Raw genomic sequence first — 16,524 nt, forward strand, 5'->3', positions numbered from 1 at the left:
CAATGGATTAAAAATCATAACTATATCCCCAGTTACCATCCCCTGTTGTTTTATATAAGAATATTCGAGAAAGTTTAGGGGAGATCACTACCGGTTTATTTATATCCATGGTTTGTATTTAAGGTAAAAAGTTTAGCCTATCAAACAAAAATGTCATAAAATTGTTGTAATAATAAGCCTTTATATAATCATGCACTAAAAAGGAGAAAATAAATGATTTTCTTAAAATAGTGTGCAACACTATTTAAGTGGGTCACTGTTAATGAATACCTTGACTAAAGTCTAAGAAGCTACCCAAACTTTCTGTTTAGTTCTTTAAATAGTGGTGCATTACAATATATTTAATGAAAATCATTTACTTTCTCCTTTTTAGTGCATAATTATAAAAAAGGTCGTTATTAAAACTTTTTAAAAATGAATTTTCTTTTCAGCACTTTAAAAAAAACTTTAATACAACTGAGTTTTATGACTATAACAATTGCGTACTAAATGAAATCTTGTAAACAATAGGAATCACTTGTAAATTTAAGTTAAGGTTTAGGGGAGGAGGGAATCCCAACAGTTGAGGGTCCCTGAGATTGAATGAGGTCAAATGCAGCCAGTTTTAGCTCACCTGTTGTACACTATTGGTTTTTTTAAATTATGAAATACCTTGGTCTGATCGCGGATTCATTTCTGGCCATTCGACATAAGTAAAGTTCCCTTTCGAACCTGACGGTCCATGGGGCAAGTTTCACACACTCGACATAAAAGTGCGCAATTTACTACCAAAACTAAAAATAAATTTAATTAAACACGTAAACCATTAATTTAATTTTTTATTTTATTTTAACAGCACAGCCTTGAGGCTTGCAAGTAACAACTAAATTTGACACAAATTGTTAGCTACCGGCTTGCGATGGTCTAAATATAATATAGTATAGCATTGTGGAAGAGAAACAGATGGAGCAAAATCACGAATATACTGATGAAAAATAACGAGATAACGACTAAACTGTTATTTTTTAGGGGCATTGTCGGTGTGGGGGGGGGGGTGTTACACAGCGCTTTCCGTCTGGTTGGTGTTGTTGCAGTAACAGTATGCACGGAGTTGTCTGTTCTTCTCCAAAATACACTTGGGATCGTCGCCATATTTGTTTATCCGGCTGATTTGGTCTTCCGGCAGGTGGTACTGTTTCCGGGCAATGTCGTTCGTGACCGTGACCTCGAACTGACCCCCGCCGGGGGAAGTAGTGAAGGTCAGCTGGTACAAGGCCAGCTCGTTCTGACCGTTGTGGGTCAGGTTGACCTTGTAGATTCCGCCGTTGGTGTCGGTGTGTAAAAATTTGAGGATCTCTTTCCTGGTTTCGTAGGTGACGGCGGCGTCGATACTTTGAACGGACAGCAAGGCACACTCTTTCCTGTAACGCTGGGTGAAGCCGTTGATTGTTTTCAGCGCCACGCTTAGCGCTCTTTTCACTTTTTTATCTTTAAAAGAGACTTTCTTCCAATCCAGACATGCGCACCAATGTGGCGCAATCTTTGCATGCTCGCAAGTCCGCTCCAATGGAATCTCCTTAAACAAACTGATCCCTCTTTTGGAGACATTCCCCACCCCCGTCCCATCAAAATGTAAAAAATCTTTCAACGTCTCGTGGATATCAAAAGGCGTGGTCAGTCTACGGGTGTTTGTCCGCAGGTTTTGGATGGCCTCGGGGTATTTCTCTTCAAACCATTTGGGGAACAGGAAGGAGAAGTAGGGCAGCCTCTCTTCCATTTTACCTTGCCAGGTGTACCTGACCTGGTGGTACCTGGCACCGTGGTCCCCCATGAGCACCAAGACAGTGTTGTTCAGATAGTCGCCGTTGTTGAGAAACTCAATTAGGTCCCTTAGGTCTGCGTCCATCTATAGAAAAATACAAAGATAGGGCCTGCAGATTTCCTCAATTTATCTATCTGTCTGTCTGTCTATCTATCTATCTCTCTCTCCCTCTATATATATATATACATCCATAGTATATATATATTTATGTATATATATACACATATATATATACATACATACAAATATATATATATATATATATATATATATATATATATATATATATATATATATATATATATATATATATATATATATAAATATATATATAAATATATATATATAAATATATATATATATATATATATATATATATATATATATATATATATATATATATATATATATATATATATATACAAGGTATATAAATCTAATATAAAGGCTGTATAAAATATTTAGATGCATTGCCATTACATTGTGCTGCTCACCTGGTTCAACAAATTGTTGTTGTCGTGACTCATCTCCACCAGGAAGTGAATCAGGAACTTCCGCTTCTTATAATAGACGGTGAAAATATCCCGGAAGTAGTTTAACCACACTCGGCTGGCCAGCACCGAGCCGATACAATAGTTCTGGTACTGCCTCCTCTTGTTCATGGCTAAGTAGAACGGCCGGGTGTAGAAGTCTGTGGGCTGATGGTTGAACCCAAGCATCCGGTAGTTGAAAGGCGCTGCCGTCGGGTCCCCGTTGCACCAAGAAGTGAGGTACCCAGCGTCTTTAAACGGGTGCCACAGAAAGGGGAACTTGTCCATATATTTAGCGTTATTAAATTTCCGCCTGTGAAGCCCATGATGAAATAGTTTCGTTAGTTGACGTGCTATGGACATGTGAATATTTTATCATAAAAAATGAATTTAAACTTTTTTTTTTGGCGTCAATGTTGTTTTCAGACATTTTTTTTCCTTAAGGGGGCGGGGGGGGGGGGGGCGGTGGAACACTAGTTTAAGTATATATTTTGTCTGCAAATTTTATTTTTTATTTCGTAGGGGGGGGGGGGGGGGGGAGAGGTAAACACTCACGAAAAGATGCTTGAAAGAAAATGAAAATCTGATGGAATTCAGGGCATAAAGTGCATTTTCCGTTAGATGTTCTAGGCAATCAACATAATTGTCAGTATAGTTTGTTCGATGCCATTTGTTTTTTGTTCTACTCGTTTCTCTAACTTAATTCAAGTATAGGTGGAAATACATCAAGTTAAATGATGGGAGGCACAATATGTTTTGTTCATATCCAGTGCTTCTTCCAGACTTTTTCTCCGGGGGGGGGGGGGGGGCGGACACTGTTTAAAGAAGAGATGCCTGGAAGAAACTGCTCATATCGTTACCCCATCCCTAAGCTAAAATTAAATTCTATTCCATTCTTCAATCACACAACACAATAACGGAAGCACAAGACAAAAATAGCCTCAATGCTCCCCCTGTCCTGATAGTACACAAAAAAATGGTAATGGATTAAGTCTCAAATCACGTGAAGAAATATTTAGATAATTATAATTACACAACCATTTCATGTCCTTCCTTAGTGTTCGTAAAATCATCCCCCCTCCCATCTGCAAAAAAAAAGTCACATACTTTCTGTTTAAAAAAAAACATCGCCATTGAAACGTTTATTCATCATTCATGTTCTTACAAAATAAAAAGTCACATTTATTATTCCCCACCCTCCTTCCCTCACACCCTCCCCACTCGACTTGTTGCATTGTTTATGGACACCGTCATTGGCTACCCTGTCGTCCCTGACTGGACAAAAGCCGCGGACAAAAGCTTTCCAGGCACAACAATTACACAACCATTTCATGTCCTTCCTTAGTGTTCGTAAAATCATCCCCCCTCCCATCTGCAAAAAAAAGTCACATACTTTCTGTTTAAAAAAAAACATCGCCATTGAAACGTTTATTCATCATTCATGTTCTTACAAAATAAAAAGTCACATTTATTATTCCCCACCCTCCTTCCCTCACACCCTCCCCACTCGACTTGTTGCATTGTTTATGGACACCGTCATTGGCTACCCTGTCGTCCCTGACTGGACAAAAGCCGCGGACAAAAGCTTTCCAGGCATCTCTGTCCTGGGCTAGTCCCTCCAACCGTCCCCAACACCATCATATACCACATGGAAACAACAACAACAAATTTACCGGCATTCCGGCAGTTCCCACTCAAACTTGCCGGTCAGCATGGGTAGAAACACCGCCGTGGTGCCGTCGCCCACGATGTTGTGGCTCTGGAGCTCGATGGCGCCCAGCTGGAGGAAGTAGTTCCTGGTCTTCGGCATCTGCCTCAGCCACGCCATCCGCGACACGGAATCAAAGCCCAGCATCGCGATACCGAGCCCGCCAAACCCGTCTCTAAGATCCGCTTCCTTTCGCTTCCAGAGTTCATTCTTGAACGCCGCACTGGCGTGGTACTCCGTTTTCCGATCGCAGTAGATTTTGAAAAAATCCGTCGAAATCCGGAAACCGTCGGGGATGTTTTTCACGACTTTACCATAGTGGATCTTGTCGTCGTTTACTCTGTGTATAGGGGTGTAATCACATTCTCTGTCGGTTAAAAGTTGGACTGTCCCGTTCGTAACTTGGACCAAGTCTGTGCTCGTGCAAATGGGGGCTTTCACGGTGTACGTACTCCGAAGTATGGCTGGGTCTCCTAACTGCAGTGTAGGGTGCACGCAGGCTTGAACGCGAGTCGTCGGTTGTGTGGCGTTGCGGGCTTTCTGGTGGAAGGTCATGGACGTGTAGATGAACACCAAGATTGGAACCCAGCTGAGGAGGAGGAAGAACAACGCCCTGGTTGACTTCGCGTTGAACAGCATGCGCAGAACGACCATCGTTTGATTTCTGCTACACCCGGTTAGTTAAAACAGTCTCAGCCAGTTCAGCCTAAACGTAACTTCAAAAAAAAAAAGCAGCAAATATAAAATTTCTAGGCATAATTGTCGATTAGAAGTACACACAAAATGTAAAAGTAATGCTCCCTTTTCAGATCTAAAGATGTATAGGGCACATGAAGTAGAGTTAATAGAGTGTTCAGCACTATGTCCAGCCGCCGTAACTTTCCCTAACGTGAGTCAGGTACCCATCAGAGCTGGGTGGACTCAGGGACGCCTTACAGTCCCGAATCCGGACCTACATTCCACATGGGCCTTCCAGCTTGAGCTAGTAGACGTACACACACAGGCGTATAATTATTCAACTCCGTTCTTAACACCTACCTATCACGTCTATAACTAGTCAGAAATCTAACCATATACATCGTTGGCGGTTGAAGTATCGAATCCAAAAATAGTAAGGTTTGGTTAAACTTGATAAACAAAGCCATGCTTAATAATTTATTTAAACATAAGCTTTGTGAATTATTATATACACCCTAAACTTTATTAACGCTAAATCTAGCCTTGTATTTCTGTACACAGTTTAATTAAAATCAGATATGCAGTAGAGTTTAATTATTGCAATAGGCGACTTATCTTTCTTTTTTTTCTAAATCGATATTTTTTACCGTCCGAGTTATTGTCCCTTATAACAGCCTCCACCGCTAGGAAGAGGTTGGGGCATTTGCTAGAAATGCCCCGCCCATGTTCGTTAGATCCCCGGGGGTGCAGACCACGGGGACGTCCCTCCCTTGTGGTCTGGTACCCAGGAAGATTTTTGACAGGGGGGGGGGGGTGGTATTGCAGCAGACTACTTCTAGCCTAGCTAGTGGCTTACCCAATTCCACCACACCGTATGCCCGTGGTGAAGGGGGGGGGGCGGACTAAATTTTCCACGGGGATGTGTGGAAGGACACTGGTAAAATGAATATATATTTTCTATATTAATTCTATTTCGTTCGGGAGGGGGAGGGGGGGGGGGGTAAACGTGTGCCTAAAACACTGATGTCACCCCCCTGATAGCGTCACCCTCCTGATAGCCTCACCCCCTGATAGCCTCACCCCCTGCAGTCAGCACCCCCGCCCTGGGACGCTACACTAAGTCCGATCGACGAGAGCTCTACCGGGTAAAAGATTAAGGTCGTTCATAACCCGTCGGGAAGTCGTTTCCAGTCATTTACCACGAGCAGTATCTCAGGTCAAACCCCTGTCTTCAGGGGGGGGGGGGGGGGGGAGAAGATGGGAGGGAATACGCGTCAATGACTACAACCACACACTATGAGCTAAACGTTAATTTTTTTACATTATCGTTTATATATATATATATATATATATATATATATATATATATATATATATATATATATATATATATATATATATATATATATATATATATATATATATACTATTTATATATAAGCCTATATATATATATATATATATATATATATATATATATATATAAGTGAGTGTAGGGGGGTTGGGAAGGTCATAACTCAAATAACTCAACCGGACGTTAGCTACAGTTATTGGACGTTTTCGTGTAGTTTCTATAACTTGTGCATGTCATCAATCCTCTGTGTTGCGTTCTCAAAATAGTCAAGAATGTATGATAATATATAAATAGATTATTGTAAATCTATACATGCAGACATATGGGAACTATTAACCCCCCCCCCCTCCATCAGTGTTTCTTCCAGATTTTTTTCTCCGGGGGGGCACTTGAAATCTTCGGGGGGGCGGTAAACTTTCTTCGGGGGGGCGGACACTGTTAAAAGTATATATTTTCTATATAAATTATATAAATTTCATTTCGTTCGGGGGGGGCGGTAAAAATTTTTCGGGGGGGCGAAGCCCCCCCGAAGAGATGCCTGGAAGAAACTCTGCCCTCCATATGCATTATAACAACATGATGTATATATCTCGACTTACTATAGGACCACTATTTTAATCCACTGGCGTAAAGGAATGTTTAGTGTGTTGTATATTTAAAAACAATATTTATCGGCAATACTGGCTACACGACCATGGAGATCTGGCAAATCTACAACTAGATCTAGAAGATCTAGAATCTAGATCTGGACTCTAAAAAAATCTTTTCTAAATCTAGATTTATCCCTGTTGAAGATATCATTTGTATTGTTTTAAAACAAAACTGGTAATCTATCGTTTTAGCGTAATCAATTCGGCTGCAGTAGAAATGTGCGGGAGAGGTAACTGATGAATACATTTGTCTAAATACGTTTATTTAAGTCAAATTTTACAAAATATAACAGATAATTGATTTAAAATAACAATCAGTGACCAAAACAATTTAAAACATCATGAAACTAACTTTAAACTAGGTGTTTGAGATAAATATTAGTAGATAAAAACAGCGGCCATCTTTCCAAATAAAATTTAGAGTAGTTTCCCTTGATACAAATGTCTATTCGTATGTATATTGTGTTGACTTTGTTGTTTAATATACATAGCTGTCTTGTTTAATGTAAGTAGTACAGAGGGCCGTCTTCTTATCTTTAATTTCAATTGAAATGAAGGCTATGTATGTATGTACATCCAAGATCTCAAAGACGTTTGGGAGGTCCAACATTTATTAAACCCTTTTGTACTGATTAACTTGTCAATTATTAGGAAGTCCATATACTTCATAAATGACGTTGGACTCAAAATATGGGACGGGGTAAAATATAAAAAAAAAAATGATGAACAATATATTCGTTTTCGTTAGAAATTGTGATTACGCGTTCGGGTATAGTAGTAGAACTGCGATATGATATTAAATCATCATCTTGCTTTTAGTGACGATTGGGGGAAAGGGAATTCGTCGGGAAAAGTATGATGTCATTTATGGACAGTGCCGGCGCTACCTATAAGGCGAACTAGGCTGTCGCCTACGGCGCTGTCCGTAGGGGGGGAGGGGGGGGGGGGTGGGGCGCCAAAATGGGTTGGAAAAAGAAATTGAAAGTTTGAGGGGGGGGGGTGCAAATCGTAAGCTTGTCCCCGGGCGCCTGGAAGCGTCGCTACGCCTCTGATAATACGGGGGCACTGTTTATGGGTGATCCATTTAAGCCTAGTTGTTTATTTTGTCTGTAGACATTAGTCTTAAGCCTACACTTTTTCTGAATTAAGATTATTGTGTTTATAAAAATAGTTTTAAATTTTAATTAGTTACATTTGAATACCACATGGTTTTTTTTCTTTGCCTTCTGCTTTCATCAGTTTTTTATTTGTTCAATAGTCGATGTTTACCCCTCCCCACCACCCATTCTTACAAAAACAAAAAACACCCACTATATAGTGATATCTCCCTCTAGAAAAAAACTAGATCAACCTATAGTTCGTAGGAGAATTAGAATCTATCACTTAGGGGTCGTCCATAAATGACGTCACACTCATAGGGGGGAGAGGGGGTCCGTAATTTTGTGACGGTGTGTGATGAGGGGGAGGGGGGGGGGTCATATGGGGTGACGTCACGCTTTTGCATTATAAAAATGCAATGTTAGAAAACGAATTTTAGAAGTTATTTTGCGTTTTAGAAAATTGTTTTAATAAATTGTAATAGCAATTGATTAAAATACTCTATTTTGACAGCGTTCAGACAAGATTTTGGAAAAATATCGATGTTTTAAAAAAATTCAACTGCAATTTTAAGGGGGGTTATAGGCTGAAGTGTGACGTCATTTTAGGGGGGGGGGGGTCCTGGCTTCTTGTGACGACGTGTGACGGATGGGAGGGGGGAGGTAAAAATCGTCCAAAAAAGCGTGACGTCATTTATGGATGACCCCCTTATTCGTCTGTTAAAAAAAAGAAATACGTCATTTTTCTTAACCCCGCCGTTTCATCCCCACTTAGCACAACGTCACCAAGTTCTCGGCGCGCGTGACGTCATTTGTCATTAGGCTAATGTTAAAGAAAGAGATACCGCGTAATTAAAAAAAAATCAAAACAGGCACTAGGGAGTTGAGACTTGAGCGACTTTTAGCCTGACGAATAGATCTAAATGACTTTAGTTCGGTAAATTATATTGGTGTTTAATTTATTACAGTGGCATGCGGTGCTCCCTCTACTATACAAATTCACGTGTTTTTAATTTCTGCAACCTGCTGCCCTGAGACGTTCGGCTGTAAAATGCCCGTGACACAGCGGCTTCCGTATATGCTTTTAGGCTCCCAGTCCCACCTATACACTTCGTCTGCCCATTAGGCTCCATGCAAAACTTGTGATTGATATGTGGACATAAGCGGCGATAGTGGTGGTGTCAACAGGGACCCCCACCCCAAGCTCAGCTCTTAAAGGTGCTCCACACTTTATAAAAGACAAACTTGATGTTCAGACATCGTCGGACTCGGGCGTTTAGCCGACTGCCGTATTCCTAATGCACCGTCCACTGCTAACACTATTTCTATATTAAACTCAAGCCTATACTGAGCTCTGGCTTTTTACATTAGCTGCTGTCGTATTAAGGGTTGATCTTTTGTTATGCCCCATGTCGCGAAACTTGCTGTTTTGTCCAATTTTACCTGCAAACCAATAATTGTCTTGGATTCTTGTCAGATACCGTTGCCTGGAGCTAGTTGGTTTGAGCCTTATTGTCAGAAGTTATTTCATTTGGAGTCAATGTAGCGCGGCTTATTTTCGTCGGTAGGCATTTAGTGGCAGGCCTTTTTGGCGGGGATGATGTGCTGAGGTTGTTTAACACCGCTTAGGACAACAGGCTTGCAATAGTTATGATCATTCGTTATGAGCAAAGGCATGCATGAAAACGAACGCTTTATGTTCCTCATTTTCATTGAGCACAGCTTTATAGAAGTCTTCCATAATTGACGTCACTCACCCCCCCCCCCGATCAACCCTTCATTATAGGTCATAAATTGCAGTCCTGCGTAACTTGACGTCACATTAGAATAGCATATGTGACATCGTTTGAATTATGGCTTGACTTTTTAACAGGCAGGACAAAAAAGTAATTTTCGACATTACGACTATTTCGTGACGGCGAAAATGGGGGGGGGGGGGGGGGGGGGGGGGTAAGGTGAAGATAGGTAAAAAAAAAACGTGACGTCATTTATGATTAAATCACCAATTAAAGGAAAAAAGCATGAAAATATGAAATGAAAATAGCAAACAAACAATAACACAACCAATAACAATTAACTCAAACTAATATTTAAATAAACATTAGATATGTAGTTATGTAGTGGTAGCTCTATAAAAATAGGGAGTTTCTTAATGCATAAAAATTGCATCTCATAATAATAATTCTAGAACTGATGTTTATTGTCAGGTAATTAAATTGTTTAAAGGGCAGAATTTAAAAAAAAACGCATGCTTTGTATTTAAACACAAGACAAACGTATTTAATAGCAAACATCAATACATTTCCATACAAATAAAAATGAAAGGGAAATGACTCAAAATAATATTTTCTTAAGATGGCCGCTGTTTTTAATAGCAAATTTTGTATCTGGAACATCGTTGTTAAACCTTAATTTCATGAAATTTTTATTGATTTAACCCTTAAATGTGGTTTAATATTCAATTATCTTTAGTATTTTAGTAGAATATGCAAAAATATATTCATATTTAAGCCATATTTATTAGTTACCTTATCCCTACATTACTAGTGACGATCGAATTGATTACGCTAAAACGATAGATTACCCAAAACTTATAATACAATTCTTATGCAGACCTGACACAAAAAATAAATAAAAGGAATCCTGTGTCCTATTAAAAGAAAACAGGGTAATCTATCGCTTTAGCGTAATCAATTCGGCCGTCACTAGTAATGTAGGGATAAGGTAACTAATAAATATGGCTTAAATATGGATATATTTTTGTATATTTTACTAAAATACTAAAGATAATTGAATATTAAACCACATTTAAGGTTTAAATCAATAAAAATGTCAGGAAATTAAAGTTTAACAACGATGTTACAGATACTAAATTTGCTATTAAAAACAGCGGCCATCTTAAGAAAATATTATTTTGAGTCATTTCCCTTTAATTTCTATTTGTATGGAAATGTATTGATGTTTGCTGTTAAATAGGTTAGTCTTGTGTTTAAATACAAAGCATGCGTTTTTTTTTTTAAATTCTGCCCTTTAAACAATTTAATTGACTGACAATAAACATCAGTTCTATAATTATTATTATTATGAGATGAAATTTTTATACATTAAGTTAATCATGAGATACTCCCTATTTTTATAGAGCTACCACTACATAGGCCTATCTAATGTTTATTTAAATATTAGTTTGAGTTCATTCTTATTGTTTGTGTTATTGTTTGTTTCCAAGTAGCTCCTGTCAACAATATTCGACAAGTATTGACTAGCAGGTAAAATGGGACAAATCGAAAATTGAAAGTTTGTCGCCTCTGGGGGGTGACACCATTAAGTGCCGCACCGGGTGACACTCGACCTCGCTACGCCACTGAGCTAATGTAAAGCCACAGCTCAGTATAGGCTTGAATTTAACATAAAATAGTGTTAGCAGTGGACAGCCTCTAAGACTGTGCATTAGGAGTACGGCCGTCGGCAAAACGCCAGAGTCCGACGATATCTGAACATCAATTTTGTCTTTTATGAAGTGCGGAGCACCTTTAAGACCTGAGCTTGGCCCCTGTTGACACCACCACTAGCGCCGCTTATGTCCACATATTAATCACACGTTTTGCGTGGAGCTTAATGGACAGACGTTTATAGGTGGGACCGGGAGCCTAAATGCATTTACCGAAGCCGCTGTGTCACGGGCATTTTAGAGCCGAACGTCTCAGGGCAGCAGGTTGCAGAAATTAAAAGCACGTGAATTTGTATAGTAGAGGGAGCACCGCATGCCACTGTAATAAACACCAATATAATTCACCGAACTAAAGTTATTTAGATCTATTAGTCAGGCTAAACGTCGTTAAAGTCGCATCGCCATAGTGATTTAGAGCCTGTTTTGATTTTCTTTTAATTACGCGGTATCTTTCTTAAACATTAGCCTAATGACAAATGACGTCACGCGCGCCGCGAACTTTGTGACGTTGTGCTTAGTGGGGGATGAAACGGCGTGGTTGAGAAAAATGACCTATTTCTTTTTTTTTTTAACAGACGAATAAGTGATAGATTCTAATTTTCCTACGAACTATACGTTGATCTAGTTGTTTTTTTCTAGAGTGGGATATGACTATATTGTGATGGGCGATTTATATATAATCTCAATATATTCTGATCTACTACTATTCATACGGCAACTATTATACTCGTGAGGAGGACGGGAATCACTCTTATGTTCCGCAGACACTAATTAACAATGTCAACAACTTAGTTTATGAAATAACATGAACTTAATTAACACACACTTATAGATCATTTTCACAATATCAAATAATACATCCGTCTTCTACTATATCTAACCCCCAACTAACTTCACTGCTGCGTCTTACGTCATGGGTACATTGTCGCACCATGCTCACGTCACACTCACGCCACACATATTTTATTGAACACGCGCACAATACTCTCGCACCAAATCGTCTACCGTCAAGTTCGTACCGTCCTTAGTAACCTCTACTCGTCTAGTCTAATTTTATATATCTACGCTATGACACATATAGTGATGTTTTTTTTTGGTAATAATGGATGGTGGGGAGGGGTAAACATTGACTACTGAAGAAATCAAAAACTGATGACAGCAGAAGGCAAAGAAAAAAAAAACCATGTGGTATTCAAATGTAACTAATTAAAATTTGAACCTATTTTAAAAAACACAATAATCTTAATTCAGAAAAAGTGTAGGCCTAAGACTAATGTCTACAGACAAAATAAACAACTAGGCTTAATTAAATGGATCGCCCATAAATGACGTCATACTTTTCCCGACAATTTCCCTCTCACCCAATAGTTACTAAAAGCAAGATGATGATTTAATATCATATCGCAGTTCTACTATACCCGAACCCTTAATCACAATTTCTAACGAAAACGAATATATTCTTCATCATTTTTGAAAAAAATATTTTACACCGTCCCATATTTTGAGTCCAACGTCATTTATGAGGAATATGGACGACCTAATAATTGACAAGTTAAGGGGTCATCCATAAATGACGTCACGCTTTTTAAATACGATTTTTACCTCCCCCCCCTCCCCTCCGTCACACGTCGTCACAAAAAGTCAGACCCCCCCCCCCAAAATGACGTCACACATCAGCCTACAACCCCCCCACCCCCCCTCAAAATTGCAGTTTATTTTTTTTAAAACATCGATATTTTTCCAAAATCTTGTCTGAAATATGTCAAAATATAGTATTTTAATCAATTCCTATTATAATTTATTAAAACTGTTTTTTTAAAAAGCTAAATAATGTCTAAAATTCGTTTTCTAACTTTTCTTATCTATAAAGCAAAAGTGTGACGTAGCACCATCTGAACCCCCCCCCCCTCCCCGTCATCACACGTCGTCATAAAATTACCGACCCCCCCTCCCCCCTACGATTGTGACGTCATTTATGGACGACCCCTAATCAGTACAAAAGGGTTTAGTAAATGTTGGACCTCCCAAAATTTTTGAGATCTTGGATGTACATACATACATAGCCTTCATTTCACTTGAAAATGAAATTAAAGATAAGAAGACGGCCCTCTGTCTTACTTATTATATTAAACAAGACAGGTATGTATATTAAACAACAAAGTCAACACAATATACATACGAATAGACATTTTTATCCAGGGAAACTACTCTAAATTTTATATGGAAAGATGGCCGCTGTTTTTTTTCTACTAATATTTATCTCAAACACCTAGTTTAAAGTTAGTTTCATGTTATTTAAATTGTTTTGGTCACTGTTTGTTATTTTAAATCAATTATCTGTGATATTTTGTAAAATTTGACTTAAATAAACTTATTTAAACAAATATTTTTTTTATATATTCATCAGCTACCTCTCCCGCACATTACTATTGCAGCCGAATTGATTACGCTAAAACGATAGATTACCGAAAACAGTACATAGAATCTATTAAGATTATTTTAATACCTGAACCTTGAGTGGATTTTGATATCGTGTAGAAGTTAGGTTAGACAACTTCCGTTAATTATCTTGACAGCTTTCAGTGACGGTGCTTTTCGGTGCGTAAATCTACTTCTGATTTTCTAAGTAGCGATAAATTTACAAAAAAAAAAAGATAAATAAATCGTTGTATGTCAATACAATGGCACTCTACACATTTAAATCAAATGTTATAATAACAAGCTTTTAATTACTTAAAATGTTATTTTAAAAAAAAACGGAAATAAACGCCCTTTTCGTAAATTTTTACGCATCTTTTAATGCAGTTAGTCTAGGCGGCTGTTCTTAAAAGGAGACCGTCTCGGTGCCATCTTCCAGCCCGAACAGTCTTACTATTTTAAAAGCTGGTCTGTGAATTTCAGGCATATTTTGATGTTGGTGGTGCCGGGGGGGGGGGGGGGGGGGATGAAGATAGTTTTGCAAAGTATAAAGATGGGTTACATTGATCAGTTTCGGGATTTTTATTTTGAATCCTTGAAAATTGTTTGCTCAAATAGAAAGGTGAGGTATTCAATTTTTTCAATTTATTCAATTTACTCAATTTATTCAATTATTTATTCAATTTATTCAATAACGGTAACAACAGTAGGCACCGAGGCCTTTTTTCACATTGGTCGTTAAAAAGTTGTAGGTGAGGTGTGTCCTGCATTGTCCTGATTAACATGTGTTATAACTCACCAGTCCCTATACTTACTGACCAGTCCCTATACTGACTCACCTACCCTATACTGACTCACCTACCCTATACTGACTCACCAGTGCCTATACTGACTCACCTACCCTATACTGACTCACCTACCCTATACTGACTCACCAGTCCCTGTACTGACTCACCTACCCTATACTGACTCACCTACCCTATACTGACTCACCAGTCCCTGTACTGACTCGCCAGTCCTTATACTGGCTCACCAGTCCCTATACTGACTCACTTACCCTATTCTGACTCACCAGTCTCTGTACTGACTCGCCAGTCCTTATACAAACTCACCAGTCCCTATACTGACTGACCTACCCTATACTGAATCACCTACCCTATTCTGACTCACCAGTCCCTGTACTGACTCGCCAGTCCTTATACAAACTCACCAGTCCCTGTACTGACTCACCAGTCCCTAAACTGACTCACCAGTCCCTATAATGACTTACCAGTCCCTAAACTGACTCACCAGTCCCTGTACTGACTCACCAGTCCCTGTACTGACTCACCAGTCCCTATACTGACTTAACTACCCTATACTGACTCACCAGTCCCTATACTGACTCACCAGTCCCTATTCTGACTCACCTACTCTATACTGACTCACCAGTCCCTATACTGACTCACCAGTCCCTATTCTGACTCACCAGTCCCTATACTGACTCACCAGTCCCTATACTGACTCACCTACCCTATACTGACTCACCTACCCTATACTGACTCACCTACCTTATACTAACTCACCTACCCTATACTGACTCACCAGTCCCTATACTGACTTACCAGCTCTGTACTGACTCACCTACCTTATACTGACTTACCAGTCCCTGTACTGACTCACCTACCTTAAACTGCCTTACCAGTCCCTGTACTGACTCACCAGTCCCTAAACTAACTCACCAGTCCCTATAATGACTTACCAGTCCCTAAACTGACTCACCAATCCCTGTACTGACTCACCAGTCCCTGCACTGGCTCACCAGTCCCTATACTGACTCACCTACCCTATACTGACTCACTTACCCTATTCTGACTCACCAGTCCCTGTACTGACTCGCCAGTCCTTATACAAACTCACCAGTCCCTATACTGACTCACCAGTCCCTGTACTGACTCACCAGTCCCTAAATTGACTCACCAGTCCCTATAATGACTTACCAGTCCCTAAACTGACTCACCAGTCCCTGTACTGACTCACCAGTCCTTGTACTGACTCACCAGTCCCTATACTGACTCACCTACCCTATACTGACTCACCTACCCTATACTGACTCACCTACCTTATACTAACTCACCTACCCTATACTGACTCACCAGTCCCTATACTGACTTACCAGCTCTGTACTGACTCACCTACCCTATACTGACTCACCTACCTTATACTGACTTACCAGTCCCTGTACTGACTCACCTACCTTATACTGACTTACCAGTCCCTGTACTGACTCACCAGTCCCTAAACTGACTCACCAGTCCCTATAATGACTCACCAGTCCCTAAACTGACTCACCAGTCCCTGTACTGACTCACCAGTCCCTGCACTGGCTCACCAGTCCCTATACTGACTCACCTACCCTATACTGACTCACCTACCCTATACTGACTCACCAGCCCCTATACTGACTCACCAGTCCCTATTCTGACTCACCAGTCCCTGTACTGACTCACCATCCCTATACTGACTCACCAGTCCCTATACTGACTCACCATCCCCTAAACTGACTCACCAGTCCCTATACTGACTCACCAGTCCCTATACTGGCTCACCTACCCTATACTGACTCACCTACCCTATACTGACTCACCAGCCCCTATACTGACTCACCAGTCCCTATTCTGACTCACCAGTCCCTGTACTGACTCACCATCCCTATACTGACTCACCAGCCCCTATACTGACTCACCAGTCCCTATTCTGACTCACCAGTCCCTGTACTGACTCACCAGTCCCTATACTGACTCACCAGTCCCTATTCTGACTCACCATCCCTATACTGACTCCCCAGTCCCTATACTGAC

The 16,524-nt window shown here is 39.8% G+C and overlaps 1 protein-coding gene across 2 annotated transcripts; it reads right to left on the reverse strand.

The window, feature by feature from the left end:
- Positions 1-851: 851 nt before the first annotated feature.
- Positions 852-13,826, reverse strand: LOC131956642 (uncharacterized). Of its 2 annotated transcripts, none has more exons than XM_059321172.1 (4): positions 13,773-13,826; positions 4,005-4,755; positions 2,296-2,644; positions 852-1,885 (listed from the first exon to the last, which is right to left on the reverse strand). In XM_059321172.1, exons 2-4 carry the CDS (start codon positions 4,691-4,693, stop codon positions 1,037-1,039), a joined length of 1,887 nt encoding a protein of 628 aa, XP_059177155.1. In that variant the 5' UTR covers positions 4,694-4,755; positions 13,773-13,826; the 3' UTR covers positions 852-1,036. The 2 variants fall into 2 exon arrangements, with proteins under 2 accessions (XP_059177155.1, XP_059177153.1); XM_059321170.1 differs by having other exon boundaries at positions 4,005-4,745; positions 13,773-13,802.
- Positions 13,827-16,524: the final 2,698 nt, after the last annotated feature.

This window comes from Physella acuta, unplaced genomic scaffold (genome assembly GCF_028476545.2).
Source record: "Physella acuta isolate Inbredline_101_S28 unplaced genomic scaffold, ASM2847654v3 ptg001165l, whole genome shotgun sequence".
Taxonomy (NCBI): Eukaryota; Metazoa; Mollusca; class Gastropoda; family Physidae; genus Physella; species Physella acuta.